At 44.7% G+C, this 20,042-nt stretch overlaps 1 protein-coding gene across 1 annotated transcript in view; it reads left to right on the top strand.

Annotated features, from left to right (window-relative positions):
• Window positions 1-3,408: 3,408 nt before the first annotated feature.
• LOC149439143 (serum paraoxonase/arylesterase 2-like) overlaps window positions 3,409-20,042 on the top strand; it is a gene marked incomplete at its 3' end in the record, with an annotated part of 31,151 nt that continues 14,517 nt past the window's right edge. The window contains exons 1-2 of the mRNA XM_089659399.1: window positions 3,409-3,566; window positions 18,857-18,927. Of these exons, the coding sequence (XP_089515525.1) occupies window positions 3,493-3,566; window positions 18,857-18,927 (145 nt within the window). The remainder of the gene's footprint in view (window positions 3,567-18,856; window positions 18,928-20,042) is intronic.

Raw genomic sequence — 20,042 nt, 5'->3', positions numbered from 1 at the left:
GGAGAACGGATATAGTGAATGCAGGGTCCGGGGAGACAGGATATAGTGAATGCAGGGTCCGGGGAGACCGGATATAGTGAATGCAGGGTCCGGGGAGTCCGGATATAGTGAATGCAGGGTCCGGGGAGACCGGATATAGTGAATGCAGGGTACGGGGAGACCGGATATAGTGAATGCAGGGTCCGGGGAGACCGGATATAGTGAATGCAGGGTTCGGGGAGACCGGATATAGTGAATGCAGGGTCCGGGGAGACCGGATATAGTGTATGCAGGCTCCGGGGAGACCGGATATAGTGCATGCAGGGTCCGGGGAGACCGGATATAGTGAATGCAGGGTCCTGGGAGACCGGATATAGTGAATGCAGGGTCCGGGGAGACCGGATATAGTGAATGCAGGGTCCTGGGAGACCGGATATAGTGAATGCAGGGTCCGGGGAGACCGGATATAGTGAATGCAGGGTCCGGGGAGACCAGATATAGTGAATGCAGGGTCCGGGGAGACCAGATATAGTGAATGTAGGGTACGGGGAGACCAGATATAGTGAATGCAGGGTACGGGGAGACCTGATATAGTGAATGCAGGGTCTGGGGAGACCAGATATAGTGAATGCAGGGTCTGGGGAGACCGGATATAGTGAATGCAGGGTCCGGGGAGACCAGATATAGTGAATGCAGGGTCCGGGGAGACCAGATATAGTGAATGTAGGGTACGGGGAGACCAGATATAGTGAATGCAGGGTACGGGGAGACCAGATATAGTGAATGCAGGGTCTGGGGAGACCAGATATAGTGAATGCAGGGTTCGGGGAGACCGGATATAGTGAATGCAGGGTCCGGGGAGACCGGATATAGTGAATGCAGGGTCCGGGCAGACCAGATATAGTGAATGCAGGGTCCGGGGAGACCAGATATAGTGAATGCAGGGTCCGGGGAGACCAGATATAGTGAATGCAGGGTCCGGGGAGACCAGATATAGTGAATGTAGGGTACGGGGAGACCAGATATAGTGAATGCAGGGTACGGGGAGACCAGATATAGTGAATGCAGGGTCTGGGGAGACCGGATATAGTGAATGCAGGGTTCGGGGAGACCGGATATAGTGAATGCGGGTCCGGGGAGACCGGATATAGTGAATGCAGGGTCCGGGCAGACCGGATATAGTGAATGCAGGGTCCGGGGAGACCAGATATAGTGAATGTAGGGTATGGGGAGACCAGATATAGTGAATGCAGGGTACGGGGAGACCAGATATAGTGAATGCAGGGTACGGGGAGACCAGATATAGTGAATGCAGGGTACGGGGAGACCAGATATAGTGAATGCAGGGTCCTGGGTTTAGTAACACTTTAAGAGCTGCTGTGTTTAGGTGAGGTTAAACTTCCATCTCCTGAACGCGAAAGAATCGCGTTCAGAATAGGAATGTGTTGACTGTCGACCACGGGAAAATGCGGCAAAACACAGCAACCAAGGTACCGTGTTTTGCCGTGTTTTGCGTTTCCCAGCGGCCTGCGGTCAGAGTAGGCTTGTGTACATGAAGCATAACACTCCCCTCTCCCCAGACTGCCAATGCTGATGTCTGCTGTGCCTCCTGTGCTCATTTCTCCAGAGTGGTGTCTCAATAATACAGGAGTTGTGTTACTGACTGGATCACCAGGTAAAAACAGAGGGGGAAGAACACCAAAGAAAGAAAAATTACGCAGCCACCAAATCTAATGATTGGTAAACTGCAATACATAACATTTTTAGTTTGGGGTTTAATACCGCTTTAACTTAGTACCACAGTGCACAGCTGGTTCACATTTGTGAACTACAACACAAGTCGCTGTGGTGCAATGCTTAGGTGCATTAAGGCTCTCTTCAAGATGAACGGCACCACAGGGTACCAAACTGTCACTTAGCCACTGTGCTACCTGCTTTTCCAAGGTAATAACTGGGTTTGTAAAGGGTTTAGGTGCACACAAAGGAGACTTATATCCATTGCAGCCATTGAGGAATATATTCAAATAAAAGTCTTTCTGCCTGGAATTCAGCTTTAACCACTTGAATACCACACATTTTTATCCCCATTCCTGCCAGGCCAATTTTCAGCTTTCAGCACTGTCGCACTTTGAATTGCGCGGTCATGCAACACTTTACCCACAATAACTTTGTAACATTGTTTTGAGACAGATAGAGCTTTCTTCCGGTGGTATTTAATTGTCACTGGCGTTTTTATTTTTTGCTAAACAAGGAAATTTTCTACTCTTTCAACCAGTCCACCCCCCACAGTTACTACCTTTTGTACCACTAGCCCCTCCCTCTTAGATTGTAAGATCCCAGGACCAGGGCCCTCCTAACCCTCTTGTATTGAACTGTATTGTTGCTGTATTGTCTCCTGTTATATTGTAAAGCGCTGAGCAAACTGTTGGCGCAATATAAATCCTGTATAATAATAAAGGAAAAATTCCAACAATTTAAAAAAAAAAAAGTTTTTCTGTTATACAATGTTGCAAATAAGTAATTTTTCTACTTCACCGATGGACACTGATGAGGCTGCACTGATAGGTAGCATTAATGAGGCTACACTGATAGGCATCACTGATGGGCACTGATAGGCATCACTGATGGGCACTGATAGGTGTCACTGATAGGTACTGATGAGGAGGCATTGATAGGTACTGATGAGGAGGCACTTATAGGTGGCACTGATGGGCACTGATAAGCAGTACTGATGGGTCCTGATGAGGAGGCACTGATAGGTGGCACTGATAGACAGCACTGATAGGTACTGATGAGGCACTCATAGGTGGCACTGATAAGCAGTACTGATGGGTACTGATGAGGAGGCACTGATAGGTACTGATGAGAAGGCACTAATAAGTGGCACTGATAGGCAGCACTGATGGGTACTGATGAGGAGGCACTGGTGGGCACTGATAGGCAGCACTGATGGGTACTGATAAGGAGGCACTGATATGCAGCACTGATGGGTACTGATGAGGAGGCATTGATAAGTGGCACTGATAGACAGCACTGATAGGTACTGATGGTACCGGGCCTCTGTGATTGGCCCTTTACTGTGATCTGTGATTAGCTGTATCTGAAGAACACAGCGATCACAGAGTGTGCCAGCTGCACAACCCAGGGGGCATACGGGGGGCGTGGTTCTCAGATGACATCCAAAGACCCCCTTCCAGAACTGGGTGGCCATGCTGTAGTCATCTTTTGTCTATCGCATGGTCAGGAAGGGGTTAAAAACACAGTGAACTGCAGCACATAGCTGTGAGCCAGCCTCATAGGACAGAATGGGATTTGTGTTTGAAATGCATTTTCATGCAGGAAGGTTGTTCGGGTGTGACAAGGCCCCAACTTCACTGCCTCCTTCACAAATGTGTTCTATTACACAAACAAGGCCAGCAGCTGACAGGATTGTGTAGAAAGTTCCTGGGGTTGTAGGATCCGCCCTCTTCAGCTCTTCCTTTGTAGGGCGAAGCACATAGCAGCACTGCAGGCATGGGGAAACTGCTGAAAGTCACACTGGTTGGGGTCTTCCTGGCCTTTCTAGGAGAAAGAATCGTGCGATTCACGTAAGTTCCCTTCTTACTGTCACAGCGAAAGATCAGGAATTGGCGGCTGCGGCAAAAAGTTTCCAAATGTTTTTTTTGCATGGTACAGAGATCCGATCTGCAAGCTTCATGTGGAGCCTGAGGCAGCAGCGCAGAGGACTTTTACTATTTAAAGGGTCAGCGCTCCTGAAACATGGAGGCATTTGTGCAAATCTGCTGCGGCCATCACAGCAGCGCAGAGGACTTTTACTATTTAAAGGGTCAGCGCTCCTGAAACATGGAGGCATTTGTGCAAATCTGCTGCGGCCATCACAGCGGGGGTCTCTTAGTTTTTGGAAAAGTGGTATTATAGAATGAGGGGGGATTTGCGGGGGGAGAGAAGAAAAGAGGAGATTAAAGTGTATCTAAACTCCTGCATGCTGAAATGGTTGGTGAGAACCGTCCTGTACAGGTACAAGCAGGGGCGGACTGATCATTTTGGCACTGCCTGAGGGCCCGGGGTCAGTAGTGGGCCCCATGAGATTCCCCTGGTAACTTTTCATAGGGTTTTTTGGGGTGTGGTTTGAGTGTGGGCGAGGACACAGGGGCCCCATGATCCCCCCCCCCCCCTATTACCCGGGGGCCCCCATGAGTTGTCAGTCCTCCCTAGGTGTCGAACCTAGTCTGTGTTAGGCTAGGTTCGACACCTATGCAGTTTGCATGTGATCTGTTTCTGCAGTGCGTTTTTGCACATGCGTTTTGTTTTTTTATTTCAAAGCTCTGTCATGTTTTTATTGCAAAATATTATTATTATTATACAGTATTTATATAGCGCCAAAGGGTTTTCTCAGCGCTGTACAATAGCAAGGGGGACAGAACATGAGACAAGACAGAAACAATACAATACATGAGGGGTTCGAGGGCCCTGCTCTTTCGAGCTTGAAATATGGAAGAATCTACAGGGGCAACAGGATTTTCTTGGTACCAGCAAAGACATAACCGCAACAAATTGATGGTTAAAAACCACATCATTCTATCACAGAAAACATATCAAAAGCAACAACGACAATCAAAAAGTCCATAGGGCAGCACAGTGGATAAAGGGTTAACACTTCCGCCTGGCAGTACTAGGGGCCGTTGGTTCAAATCCCAACCACGGCACCACCTGTCTGGAGTTTGCATGTTCTCTCTGTGCCTGCGTGGGTTTCCTCCCACACTCCTAAGACATGCTTGTAGGTTAATTGGATCCTGTATAACTTGTCCCTAGTATGTGTATGTATGAATGTGAGTTAGGGACCTTAGATTGTACGCCCCTTGAGGGTTAGGGACTGATGTGAATGTACAATATATATGTGAAGTGCTGTGTAAATTGATGGCGCTATATAAGTACCTGAAATAAATCCCAGCAGGCTGCACCACAACCAACACCCCTGGTGCCACCCCACACCAGAAAACTGCCACAACACGACGAAGGCGAGCCTGCAGCCAGCCAACCTCAACACACCCCGTGATATCCCCCCCCCCCCAGGAACACAAGGGAAAGCCAAAATGACACTAAACCCATCATATAAAATGCACATGTGTTTTTGATGCGTTCCTTTTCCCATTGTGGCTAGGCAGATTTAAACACATCAAAAACGCATTCAATGTTTTTCTGCAGCATCTCCATTGAAGTCTATAGAACCAAAAACGCAACGTTTTGCATTTTAAAAAAGTCCCTGACCCTTTCCAAAGAACGCATCGGGTGAAACCGTGGAGATGTGAACCTGTCCCATAGGAAATCATGTTAAATGGATTGTAGTGCGTTTCTGCAAAATGCTGCGTAAAACGCTTAGGTGTGAACCTAGACTTGCAAGGAGGACAAAAAAACAAAAACTGTAATTAATGCTACTGACTGCCCCGCACATGTCTTTTGTATTTAGCTCCTAGTTCCATTTTAAAGGGGTATTAAATCCAAAAGCAAACATTTATTATATTGCAGCTTACCAATTCTTAGATGTGATGGCTGCATTAGTTTTCTTTTTTAGGCTTTCTTTTATTTTCACCTAGTGATCTGGTCTCTCTAACAGCTGTAGCAGTTAGAGGGACGAGACCAACTATTTACAGCTGACAGGGGTGCTTACAATGATCAGCTTTTATTTATGTAAAACGTTTATCCCAAAAGGGAAAAAAACTGTTAGCTGGAGTTTGGCTTCAATTAGTAAGTGTACTTAAATCTGCTAGTCCATCTAACACTCCCCTTCCCCCAGACTGACAATGGTGCTGTCTCCATTGCTCCTTCATGCAGAGTGTTGGTGAAAACGGAAGGAAAAAAGCCTAACGAACCCCTCCTGCAAATGTAGCAGAGTGTTGAGACAGGTTATTTACTAATGACGGGTGCTTACAATAATCAATTTTTATTTATGTAAAACCTTTATCGCCAAAAAAAAACTGCTGATAGGACTTCATATGTAACTGCAGTGTGAGCTTTATGTTGTTGTGGTGCACAAAAATGAAAATTCTGGTGCCGAAACCGATAGCGAAAATTCAGAATGTATGTGGCCGAAAACCGAGCAGAAACCGAAATGTCTGCGTATGTGGAGGTGGGAAGGCTCCAAATTTTTTTTTCTACTTTTCTGTATATTATTATTTTTTTTTTTAACTAAGAATTTTATTGCTATCACATAGAGGATCAATAGTCAATGTGATAGCATATGAGTGACAGGTCCTCTTTGCAGGGGGGAGGGGGTGGGGGGCAGTGTGTGCAAGGAGGGGAGCAGTGTATACAGAGAGGCTCCCTCACTGGCTGTCACTATATACCAGTTTTTAATTGCAATTGCCAGCTTTTTTTTTTCTTCACTATAGCTCACAGAACAGGTTTTACTTTCCCTGGAGGTAAAGGAATTAGCCTTGGGGGGGAAAGTGACAGCTGATTCTGTGAGCTATAGTGAAGAAAAAAAAAAAGTTGGTAATTACATTTAAAAACTGTCACTGACATATAGTGACAGCCAGTCACTGTATACAGTGCTCTTCTTCTGCCTTTCTCAGCTGCCCCCCCCCCCCCCCCTCACATCTGCAGTACACACAAATTTGTTAGTGTATTTAAATCTGGTAGTACATCTAACTCTCCCCTCCCTTCCAGACTGTCAATGCTGCTACCAATGGTGCCCCCTGTGCTTGTTCTTCCAGAGTGGAGGCATTCTAATACAGGAGGTGCGTTACTGGCCAGATCACCAGGAGAAAATAGCGAGAAAAAGCATAATAAAAGACAATGAAGGCAGCCACCAACATCTAATGATTGGTAAGCTGCAATATATTGCGGTTTTGGGTTTATTACCGCTTTAGGGACTTTGGCAGGCATATTTTACCACTGGAGTTCCCAGAAAAATGCAGCCTATTGGACTCCCCTTATAGTTAAATCCACAGGAAAACTATAATACAGTATATTGCAGCTTAAAAATCCGTAGGTGTGGTGGTTGCATTCGTTTTCTTTTTTCTGTGTTTGTTTTGTTTTATCATCACACGGTGATTTGGCCAGCAATGCACTTCCTGGGATGGAGAAGCAATGAAGACATCTATGGACAGTAGCCAGGGCCAGTGCTACCACTAGGATAACTAGGCAGCTGCCTAGGGCGCATTGTCGCAGCTGCTGGTATCCCTACTCTCTGCCATGGCAGGATCTTGGGGGATGCTGGGGTGGGCTACAGCCCCCCTAATTTCAGCTGATCTTTCCATGGACACTGTGCCTAGCCACTGAGTGCCCTTCCTCATCACAGCACTTGTGGCTGGGACAAGGGGAGGGCAGTCTGGAGCAGTGAAGGCTGCAAAGGAGGAATGACAGGAGGGAGGTGCAGGCTGTGCTCTCCTCTCCTGTCAGTTGAGCGATCCTCCATAAAGAAGATGATACAGAATCACTCTTACATTAGCATGTTCAGTGTTCGATTCATTCCCTGGCTCCTTGTTGCCAAGAGATGAGCAGTCTTGTAGGAGATAGGGGGCGGGGTAATCAAACTATACAGCCCCAATCCAGAGCGATCCTGTTTAACCTGCTGTATGGAGGATCGCTGCACTGACAGGAGTGAGAGCACAACCTGCACCTCTACCTGGGAGGGAAGCTTACAGGCCAGGGAAACTTTACGCAATGAAAGAAGGGGCAAAGGGTAACCATCCTTTCTGCTGACATGGGAATGAGCGGGGAGTGCTAGGAGAAGGAATAGGGGGATATGTGCTAGGACTAGCAGGGAGGTGGGGGTGGGCTAGGTGGGATGTATGCTAAAAGTCATGGGGATTTAAAAAAGGTGGGAGGATTGTATGCAAGGGAGTGAAATTTAGAGGGGTTTTAGCTAGAGGAAGGATTTGGGAAATTTGTTCTAGGTGGGGGGACTGAAGGAAGAGGATTGGTGCTGGGTGGAGGGATTTGGGGGGGCTGTGCTGGCAGGAGGGATTGGTGTTAGGAGAGGGGAGGGGGGGGGGTGCTAGGAGGGGGGACGTGTGCTAGGTGAGGGTGTGTGTGGGGGAATTTTTGCAAGGATAAGGTATAGTGGGGGGATTAGTGCTAGAAGAGGTGATTGAGGGGATTTGTGTTAGGAGAGAGGATGGGGGGGGGGAAATGGGCTAAGAGAGGGGATTGCGGGGGGGGGATGGGGGAGTCATGCTAGGATAGGGTATGGGGGGGGGGAATTAGTGCTAGGAGAGGTGATTGAGGTGATTTGTGTTAGGAGAGAGGATGGGGGGTGGGGAATTTGGGCTAAGAGAGGTGATTGAGTGGATTTGTGTTTTAAAAGATGGGATGGTTGTGCTAGGAGGGAGTATATGTGTTAAAGGGGGGATGGGGGTTTGAGGGGATTTGTGTTAGGAGGGGGGATTAAGGGGGAAAATTGTGTTGGGGGACTTGTGTTCAGAGAGGGAATGGTGAGGGAATTTGTGTTAGGAGGGGGAATTTATGCTAGGAATGAAAGCTCTATTCATGGGAAAAAAAGAAGGTACATTTCATTTGGGTGCAGCGTTGCATGACCGTGCAATTGTCAATAAAAGTAACAAAGCGCCTTAATGCAAAAAAATGGCCTGGTCAGGAAGGGGGCTAAATCCTCTGGAGGGCAAGGGGTTAAGCAAGCAAACAGGTTTTCTTATTTTTTTTCTTTTGGGGTAAAGGTTTTACATAAATGAATAAAAGCTGATCACTGTAAGCACCCCTGTCAGTGTTAGAATGGTTGTAAAGACTCAAGATTTTTTACCTTCATACATTCTGTTCATGGAGGTAAAAATCCTTCTGTGTGCAGCAGCTCCTCCAGCACCCTCAATACTTAACTTGAGCCTCATTGCTATCCAGCGATGTGAATGACAGCCTCAGAAAAAAAGAAAAAACCTTTTAGAATCCCTTTAAATGGTTTGCCTCAACCCTGTAATTGCCACTTCTTCTGGACAACTTGGTTTGTTAAAGGAAGTTGAAAAACTACAAATTTACTGGCAGAAATGAAGGAAAACAAACTAAAAATTGAAAACTAATGCAGTCATTGCATCTAATAATTATTAAGCTGCAACATCATTTTTTTGTTAATGGGTTTAATACAACTTTAAAGATATTGAGATCACAAGCATCCCAACCCCTTTGTAAAGTCAGCTGCTGGGAATCCCCCCCCACACACACACCCTTCCGTGCATCTCATTGGAGTATGAATGACAGCTGGCTCCCGGGTCCAGACCCAAACCCAGGTCTGCACAGATGCAATCCCATCCCTGTTTGCTCGCAGAAGTCAAACGAGGACGTGATTTAGCAGTCATTGGATCTCTATATCATTTCCCCTCTACCACCCCAATGCAGTGCCCACCTGCCACTTGTCTACAGGCCCCTAGAACGAGAAGTAGGGGAGTTTTTCTAGGAGGGACTCCTGTTCTGGTGACTGCTGTCTACGGCTATGTTTATATGTGCGGCAAAGTGGCTGCATTTAGATCGCTTTTCAGAGCCCTTTGACAAGCAGTGAGCAGGCACCTCCTCCTGGCCTGTTTAACTCCATGAATGCCGCAACACCACACCATATGCAGTTGTGTAATGGCCCCATTCGCTTGGATGGCTTGGCATTTGCAGTGACATGTGAACACCCCCCTTCTGTTGCCTTTGCAGCATAAGGGGGACAGTAAAAACACGGCTCAAACCCCCCCCCCCAACAACAAAGTGCAGTGCCCTCTGAAAAGCAATCTGCGTTGGAATGCTCTTCAAAAGGCAAAGGTGGTGAGGAGGCGATGTAATGCCTCTTCATTCCTCATTTAGCCATTGTAAATACTGCACTGCCATGCTGCAAATGTATGCATTTCATGTAGTGGCAAAGAGGTTGAAACATGGCCCCTATGACTTGCATTGGTTGTGTTCGGTGGGAGTAAAGCCGGCCACACACGGGTCGAATTCCAAAAGAATTTTCTTCCAAAAATCTTTTCTAAGAATTTTCGTTCGAATTTCGCACCATTAGTGGATCGCAGAAAAGGCCAATTTTCATGTGACCATCGAATCTGAGTGATTGAGTGTGTTGGAAATTTTTCTTAACCTCTTGCCGTCCGCCTGCTGTTTATAAACGGCAGGGCGGTGGCAGTCCAAGGTCGGGTTGCCGTTCCTAAACGGCACCCGCCTTTTCTAGCTGTGCGCGCTCCCTAGGAGCGCGCACCACCGCGATCCGGTGTCCGCTGTGTCCTCCGGACACAGTGAAACACCGATCGTCGGATGGGACCTCTGTACGAGGTCCCGGTCATGTGATCACTGATTGGCGAATCAGTGATCACATGCAAAGTAGTAAGCAAGATGTCACTTGTGACATCATTGCTTACTACGTGTGAAATCTGTGAATGATCACAGAGGTCACATGGTACAAGGCTATTCACAACAGCCTTGTACCATGTGACAAGCTGTGACCAATCACAGCTCACTCAGTATTTCTCAATGACTGCAAGAATGCAGACAGAGAGAAAGAGAAATGATTGCTTTTACATCCTATATGGGTGTAAAAGCAATCGGTGTAAAAAAAAAAAAAAAAAATCTTCATCACCCCCCACAAGTAGTACAGTGTCACCATGGTGACACTGTACTGCTAAGGTGACAGTATGTAAAAATAAAAAATAAAAATAAAAAATAAAATAAAAATGTAAAAAAAAATGTTTAAAAATTATAATGTTTGGTTATAAACTAATTTGGATTTTTTTTTTTTTATTAAAAAAATAACGGAATAAATTTTGGCCAAGATTTAGGATGAAATATTATTTATTTGCAAAATTTTATAAAAAAACCCACTTTTTTTCAAAATTTTTGGACTTTTTCATTTACATAGTAAAAAAAATAAAAATCCCAGCGGTGAATAAATACCACCAAAATAAAGCTTTATCTGTCTCAAAAAAATGGTAAAAAATTCATATGGGTACAGTATTGCATGACCGCGCAATTGTCATTCAAAGTGTGATAGCGCTGAAAGCTGAAAATTGCCCTTGACAGGAAGGGGGTAAAAGTGTCCGGACAGGAAGTGGTTAAAAATGAACGAATTTCGAATCGATGATGGGAGAATCATGTGGGAAATATAAACGAAAAAGAAATGAGCTGTGACCTGGAAAGAAATTAAAATTCTTGTCCATGAAAACACTTTTCTGTAGCAACATGAGGTGAATGGAAGGCTCGGTTGGTCGAATTTCTAAATCAATGGTGGCACCATTGGGTTACAAAATGCACGAAAATTCTGAATTTTCTAAAGAAAATTTGTTCAGAATTCGACCTGCATAACACCTGCCAGATGCGCTTATTTTTTTTATGCTGCGGCACGTGTAAAGCCCTGAGTGGCTACATGCCATTCAGGTTTTACCACCCCCTACCTAGATGTGAACAAAGCATGAGAGAAGCCCCATCACTTTGGGAGATTTCCACCAACTTCCTGTTGTGTCTCTGAGACCGGAAGCAAAGAAAAATTTCCCCAATGGAAGAGAGAGCAAAAAACGTACCTGGCAGGGAGTATAACCCTTCACTAATATATGCAACTAAAAAAAAAAAAAGTTTTGGCTATACAACTGGAGTTGATGATTATGTTATACATGTGTGCTGGTAGAGACACGGGATCTATGTATGGCAGGGCTGAGATAAAAAGGGAAACATTTTCCAGTGGAAAGTCGTGGTGAGGATGTGTTTTGCAGCTGTTGTAGGAAGTGGGGTCGAGATTGATAGATGGCTGCAATTCAGATTTTTTTTTTTTTGGCTCCTTAGTAAAATTTCCAAAGGATTGAATTCTGCAAAGATTTATCTCGGCACATTGTGCTGCAGACACTTTTCCTCCACGGGTGTCTCTGCCTGGTGTACACAGGGGCGGACTGACCATTTGGAAATTCGGGCACTGCCCGAGGGCCCGGGGTCAGTAGGGGGCCCCATGAGATGCTCCTGGTACCTTTTTCAAAGGCTTTTTTGAGTTTGGGCAAGGACACAGGGGCCCCATGATCCCCTATTGCCCAGGGGGCCCCATGAGTTGTCAGTCCGCCTCTGGGTGTAAACCTTCTGGCTCCACCAATACACCCAACAAGGTGGACACCCCAACCAGCACTGATCACGTGGAGATAAAAGCTGCTCGATAGATGTCTGGTCTTAAAGTGGAACTCCACCTTTTATGACCATCTCTCTCTCTCGTTACCATCCCCAACCTCTCCCCTTCCATTACCCCTCAAGTCCCCCCAGATGTTTTCTATTAACCCCTTCATGACAAAGGGCAAAACAAACATTAATGCCTGAAAACTGTTTTCCAGCTTTGACATGTTAGTAAACTTTGACATATCATCACAAATACTTGTACTCAAGTGAATTATACATTTGTTTGTTTGTTTTTTTTTATTTGACAAATTTTAAATTTTATTTTGTTTAACACAGCTGTATAGTTCTTGCTACTATTATTATTTTTTTTTTTAATGGTTGAACTGGATGGACTTTAGTCTTTTTTTCAGCCAGACTAACTATGTATGTTAGTTTTTGTTTGTACCCATAGTATGGCTCATAATTCTTCTTTTTTTGTTTGTTTCTACCTAAAACACACTGACACTAACTGATACTAAAACTCCTAAATTCGCTTTAAAAAAAAAAATTAAATAAATGCCCAATTTTCTTTTTTTTCCATGTAAAAATAATGTGCATTTACTTTTTATTTTTTGCGGGGGGGGGGGGGGCAGGAAAGCATTGCAAATCACTGGTGCCATGCAGGACTCCTGGAAATTGTCAGTGTATCTGCTTGTACATCCCATACGGGCAAGCAGATAGTCAGACAGGAAGACTCAATGAACTACCACAGTGCTCAACAGCACCGTAGTAGTTCATTGAGATCTACAAGCCGACAATCGCAAAGGCTGATGGGACTTGTAGTTCACTGATTCACAGAACTACAGCCACGCTGTCTTTAAAAAAACTGACAGCTAGTACGAGGAACCTCTCCCCGTACCGCCGGGGGGGGGGGGGAGTTGATAAGGCATCGGCTGTAGCAGTGGGAATATGTTACATGTTCTACCCTAACATTGAGTGACACATGTAACATATTCCCAAAATATACCAACAGTGACCTTTGACCCTGGATATGACCTTTGACCCCATCCTTGACCTGACACCGAATAAGCGATTTTTAAATGTATTTACTCTTTTCTTTATTTGCAGTTTTCTCTTCTACCAAGGAGAAAAATATACAATTTAATGTACACTCTCTGGCCACTTTATTAGGTACACCTTGCTAGTACCGGGTTGGACCCCATTTTGCCTTCAGAACTGCCTTCATTCTTCATGGCATAGATTCAACAAGGTGCTGGAAACATTCCTCACAGATTTTGGACCATATTGACATGATGCCAGTATGCAGTTGCTGCAGATTTGTATGAACCGTTGATACAAGGCAGGATGGATCCGTGCTTTCATATTGTTAAAGTCAAATTCTAACCCTACCATCTGAATGCCGTAGCTGAAATCGAGACTCATCAGACCAGGCAATGTTTTTCCAATCTTCTATTGTCCAATTTTGGTGAGCTTGTGTGAATTGCAGCCTCCGTTTACTGGTCTTAGCTGACAGTAGTGACACCTGGTGTGGTCTTCTGCTGCTGTAGCCCATCTGCTTCAAGGTTTGATGTGTTGTGCGTTCAGAGATGGTATTCTGCATACCTTGGTTGTAACGAGTGGTTATTTGAGTTACTGTTGATTTTCTATCATCTCAAACCAGTCTGCCCATTCTCCTCTGACATCAACAAGGCATTTTTGCCCACACAAATGCTGCTCACTGGATATTTTTCAGGACCTTTTTCGGACCATTCTCTGTAAACCCTAGAGATGGTTGTGTGTGAAAATCCCAGTAGATCAGCAGTTTTTGAAATACTCAAACCAGCTCGTCTGGCACCAACAACCATGACACATTCAAAGTCACCCTTTCTTCCCCATTCTGATGCTCAATTTGAACTTCAGCAAGTCGTCGTCACCACGTCTAGATGCCTAAATGCATTGAGTTGCTGCCATGTGATTGGTTGATTAGCAATTTGCGTTACTGAGCAATTGAACAGGTGTACCTAATAAAGTGGCCGGTGAATGTATACATTGGATCCTGTATGCATAAATGTAATATACTGTATATTGGATCCTGTGTGTATACAATGTATTATATAATCATCCTGTATGTATACAATATAATGTATGTATCCTGTGTGTATGTGGCTGTATATACAGTCCTTATATTATGTATATAAGATATTATTTAATGTATCCTGTATGCATACAGTTTGTCTACATACAGAATGCAATAAATGATGATGATTCTTTTTCTCCATTTAATTGGATAAAACAAAACAGGGGTGGGCTATACAATGACTGGTCACTGTGATAGTCAATCACAGCTCCCTCCGATTACTGATTGTCAGTAAAAGGCCCAGAGCTCTCAGTGACAAACCCAGCAGCACATATACAGTATGTGGGCTCACAGATAAACTTCTGTGAAGTCCCGTTCGTGTATTTGTTGGGAAGGGGTTGAAAAGGCACCCTGTCTTCCTGCAGTCTTCCATCTGGTCTGGTGATGTCACCAATGTATTCTTCTTCATTCAGCGGTGGTGGGGGGCGAACATTCTTACAGGACTGAGTGGCTCTCACGCATGAAGTGTGATTACAGAGGTCACAGAGAAGTGATGCAGAGATCAGGGGTCAGAAGTAATGGAGCATTCAAAGGTCAGCAATGACTCAGTGGTATGCAGTGAGTAATGCAGAGATCAGTGATCAGTAGTAGGTAATGCAGAGATCAGGGGTCGGTAATGCAGAGATCAGGGGTCGGTAATGCAGAGATCAGGGGTCGGTAATGCAGAGATCAGGGGTCGGTAATGCAGAGATCAGGGGTCGGTAATGCAGAGATCAGGGGTCGGTAATGCAGAGATCAGGGGTCGGTAATGCAGAGATCAGGGGTCGGTAATGCAGAGATCAGGGGTCGGTAATGCAGAGATCAGGGGTCGGTAATGCAGAGATCAGGGGTCGGTAATGCAGAGATCAGGGGTCGGTAATGCAGAGATCAGGGGTTGGCGGTAAGTAATGGCAGAGATCAGGGTTCAGCAATGACTCGGTCAGTAGTAAGTGATTCAGAGATTAGGGATCTGAAGTAATGCGTAGTTCATAAGTTGGTAATGACTGAGGGGTCAGTAGTAAATTATGCAGAGTTCAGAGGGCAGTAATGACTCAGGGATCTTTAGTGATGCGGAGTTCAGAAGGCAGTTTTGTCTCCAGAGAGCAGTAATGGCCTGGTCAGGAAGGGGGGTAAATGGTCTGGAGGGCAAGTGGGTAATTGGGCTGGTTGAGGCGGTGTCCATTTCTTCCGACCACCATGGCTGAATGGTATAAGCTGTACCACGCATAGCCAGCTTAGGATGCAAGCGTCAAGTTGCCAAATGCAAAGTGCTGTAATCCATAGCAAGCCACCAACCAACCACTTAATCAATCAATCAATCAACCAACCAATCCTCACTTCACTGCTTTGTGTGCATTGTGCTGCACTTTGCTCCGTGCTCTATTTTATTACAGTATGTACACAGAGATTTTTTATTGTATATTTTTTTCACTGTATAAGCAGACAGGAGTTCCTGACAAACAGGCAAAAATATCTCACAAAGGAGTTTGTTGGCAACTGTTACCATGTTGTACAATAGCTCTGCACATATTTCAGGTGGGGATGGAGGTGTGGAGTCTAGGGGCCTGTTCACACCAGAATGCAATGGAAAACACACAGATAAGGCAACTGAGTTCATTTTCATGAATCTCGCAATGCATTGCATTATGTTTTTGCATGTGTTGAGACATTTTTTGTTTCCATTTTTTTTTTTCTTCTTTATACTTAAATGAAACCTATGTAATTTTTTTTTTAATGAGCTACATTCACATATGTTGCATTTACATGCCTTTGTGCATGTTGTGTTGGAACAAAAAATGCATCCTGCTCTACTCATTTCAAATGCAAGTAATCACAATGCAATAGAGTGAAATGCATTCATTGAGAAATGTTCATTTTTATTGTCCTTGCATCTGGTGTGAACAGGCCCTTGAAGCTGATCTCTGGGGAAGACAACAATGCTGCCTTGCAGTGGGGCTGCCCTGTACTGCAAAGATAGTGCTTGTTTAGGTCTTTGTGGTTTTTTTTGTGTTTTTTGTTTGGGTTTTTTTTTAGCCCCAAAAAATATTTTTTTGGCTAAAAAAAGTCCAAAAACGCCATTTTGCCACGTTTTTCACCGTTAGAGGATTTTTACAGCTTAAAAAACTCCTCTAAAAATCCACTAGTTCTGTGGTTTTTTTTCTAGCCAAAAAACGCTGTTTGCAGTCTTTGTGTATGGGCACATAGGGGAACATGCTGGGGAGTTTACTGGCTGTAGAAAAAAGTGGCAAAAGCCAAAAACAGGCGCTGTAAAAACGTCCCGTGTGCATGAGGACTAACGGTAATCTTCAATACTAACGCTCTGCATGCTCATTCCTAATCATCCTGAAGTCACGGCCAAAATGAAAGCTTCAGTTGCAAGCTTACCCTCTTCAAACTTCCCGGCATAGTGAGGCACTGGTGATGGGACCCTGGAAAGGCTACATCACCAGTGGAGAAGGTGTCAAACTCGTGGCTCTCCAGCTGTTGCCAAACTACAAGTCCCATGAGGCATTGCAAGATTGACAGTTACAAGCATGACTCCCAAAGGCAGAGGCATGATGGGACTTGTAGTTTTGCAACAGCTGAGGGCTGCCAGTTTGACATCTGAATCTTGCATAATTTCAGTAAGTCTTTTTTTCAACAGATACTGTACGTGTAATGTTGTATGGTGCATGCGCAAGGTGAGGTGCAGGTGCCACAGCTGCAGAACAGGTTTACATCCTCCCAGCTTAGGTGGTAAAAAAAAAAAACCCAGCCCGTGTACATGAGCCCTAAGCCATCAAATCATATTAAAGTGAAACTAAAGGCACTGAAGCCAAAGGTTCCGATAGAGATGATTAGAGATTGGAGCGTCCCTGATCATCTCTATAGTATGAGAAGTCAGAAGGGACGAGTATTTTTTCACTTCCAGTTTCTTGTTTACCGGCCACTGCCGACTTGTGAAAGCTTCGGATCGAAGCGATCCGAGCTTGATCTGAAGCTTTCAAGGGCAGAGGAGAGATCTGGGGTCTAATAGACCCCAGGTGTCTCAGTAAAGAGGACCTGTCATGTTTTGTTGCTATCACAAGGGATGTTTACATTCTTTGTGATAACAATAGAAGTGATTAAAAAAAATAATAATGTATAGGGACAGTGTAAAAAGAAATTTTTTTTTAAAGTGGTAGTATAGTAAACTCGTCTTTAATAATTCTACCTGCATAATAAAACTTACCTGTAGGTAAAATTAATGCAGTATGTCCTGAATGTGAACCGTTTAGGAGATATTAGCCCATTTTGATATTCGGACCATGCGTTCTGAAGGAATGGCATACCTGTGCCGTTTCTTCAGAGCACCGTGGCCCGGGGCTTCCAAGCACATGCACGGGAGTGACGTCATCGTGGCTCGAACAGTCAGCTGGCAAGAGCTTACGAACCTGGAAGGAAGACTGGGTGAAGATGGAATCTCCAGGGAGCACATGCGTGGGAGTGACGTCATCGCGCCTCGGCCAGTCAGCTGGCCAGAGCTCGTGAACCTGGAAGGAAAACTGGGTTTAGATGGAAGCTCCAGGGAGCACATGCGCGGGAGTGACATCATCGTGGCTCGGCCAGTCAGCTGGCCAGAGCTTACGAACTTGGAAGGAAGACCGGGCGAAGATGGAAGCTCCAGGGAGCACATGCGAGGGAGTGACGTCAGCGTGGCTCGGTCAGTCAGCCGGCCAAAGCTCACGAACCTGGAAGGAAGACTGGGTGAAGATGGAAGCTCCAGGGAGCACATGCGTGGCAGTGACATCATCATGGCTCAGCCAATCAGCCGGCCAAAGTTCGTGAACCCGGAAGGAAGACCGGGTGAAGATGGAAGCTCCAGGGAGCACATGCGCGGGAGCAGGGGCGGACTGACAATTTGGAAACTCGGGCACTGCCTGTGGGCCCGGGGTCAGTAGGGGGCCCCATGAGATGCCCCTGGTACCTTTTTTTTCATAGGCTTTTTTGAGTTTGGGCAAGGACACAGTGACATCATCACGGCTCGGCCAGTCAGCCGGCCAGAGCTCGTGAACCTGGAAGGAAGACTGGGTTTAGATGGAAGCTCAAGGGAGCCGTGACAGCACTCTGCTGGAGGGCTTTGTTTCAAGATAAGTCCCTACACGAAAAGGCGAACGCATACGTAGGTTGTGCACACATATGTATACAGTGTTCACACCCACATGTGAGGCATTGCCAGGAATGTTCTAGCAAGAGCCATAATTCTAGCACTAGACCTCATGGGTAGCTATAAACCGGTCACCTGTAAAGGCTTTTAAAGCCCATGGGGAGTTTTAGGGACCATAGTTTGTTGCCATTCCACAAGCGTGCACAATTTTAAAGCGTGACATGTTAGGCATCTCTTGGCATCATATTATCTTTCATTTTCTACCAAACAATTGGGTTTTATATGGTTTTTGTGCATTAATATTCATTAAAGTATATTTTTTCCAAAAGAATTGTGTTTTGAAAAACTACTGCACAAATACAGTGTGCCATAAAAACTTGCAACACCCACCATTTTATTCTCTGGGGCCTCTGCTAAAAAATATATTTAGGGTTCTAAGTAATTTTAGAATTTGCCTAGTCCATAAAGTGGTTAAGTCTGTTGATATTTACAAAAATTGGTGCAAAAATCAGTGAGGGATCAGCTGATTTGTGCCATTGCTGGAATAAATTTGTCACATGTTTGTTTTGTTTTTTTTGTCTTTCCAGCCATCGTGCCAACCTGTTCAGAGAGATAGAACCTGTTGAGCTTCCAAACTGTCACCTTTTGGATGGCATTGGTATGTACCTGACTTTTCATGATGGTCACCTACATTGTAAATTCAAGAAACTCGAGGAGTTATCTTACATACATCGGTTGTTTTACCTCATTCTCATGTTCACATCACAATGTTCAGTTCCCAGCTATATTGCATGGATTGTGGGATTCTTTTCAGCTTGAAATAAATATTTAGGGGTCTATGTATCAATCATTTGCACAGGCGCAACAAAGTATGGCTGCGTGGCATTGCTCAGCACTGACTTCCTATAGGTGACAACAGAGTATCATGCCTGCACAATGAACATCAGCACAGCGTCTTATAGTATCCAGTTAAAGCCTTTTGGTGTTGTCACCCCGTAATGAGAAGTGCCTGAACAAAAAATCTTGATAGTAGGGTCGACTGGTACTATTTTAATGAAAATTACAGTCTTAAAAATATTGAAAATTACTTTTTGAAATTACATGAGCATGTTAAAGACTAAAAGATATTTTCATGATTGGGCTTCTATCTACATTACAAAAATATAAAAAAAATATGTAAACTGTTCATAAATTACTGAATTTATTCTCCCTTGAGAAGAGGAGATTAAGGGGGATATCATCTGCATGTATAATACATAAGGGGGATATCATCTGCATGTATAATACATAAGGGGGGATATGATCTCCATGTATAATACATAAGGGGGGATATGATCTCCATGTATAATACATAAGGGGGGGATATGATCTCCATGTATAATACATAAGGGGGGGGGATATGATCTCCATGTATAATACATAAGGGGGGGGGATATGATCTCCATGTATAATACATAAGGGGGGGGGATATGATCTCCATGTATAATACATAAGGGGGGATATGATCTCCATGTATAATACATAAGGGGGGGATATGATCTCCATGTATAATACATAAGGGGGGATATGATCTCCATGTATAATACATAAGGGGGGGATATGGTCGCCATGTATAATACATAAGGGGGGGATATGATCTCCATGTATAATACATAAGGGGGGATATGATCTCCATGTATAATACATAAGGGGGGGGATATGATCTCCATGTATAATACATAAGGGGGGGGATATGGTCGCCATGTATAATACATAAGGGGGGATATGATCTCC

The sequence above is a fragment of the Staurois parvus genome, unplaced genomic scaffold (assembly GCF_062004578.1).
Source record: "Staurois parvus isolate SC_StPar_1 unplaced genomic scaffold, SC_StPar_1.0 ptg001152l, whole genome shotgun sequence".
Classification (NCBI taxonomy): domain Eukaryota; kingdom Metazoa; phylum Chordata; class Amphibia; order Anura; family Ranidae; genus Staurois; species Staurois parvus.
This window is presented reverse-complemented; position numbering and strand designations above follow the sequence as displayed.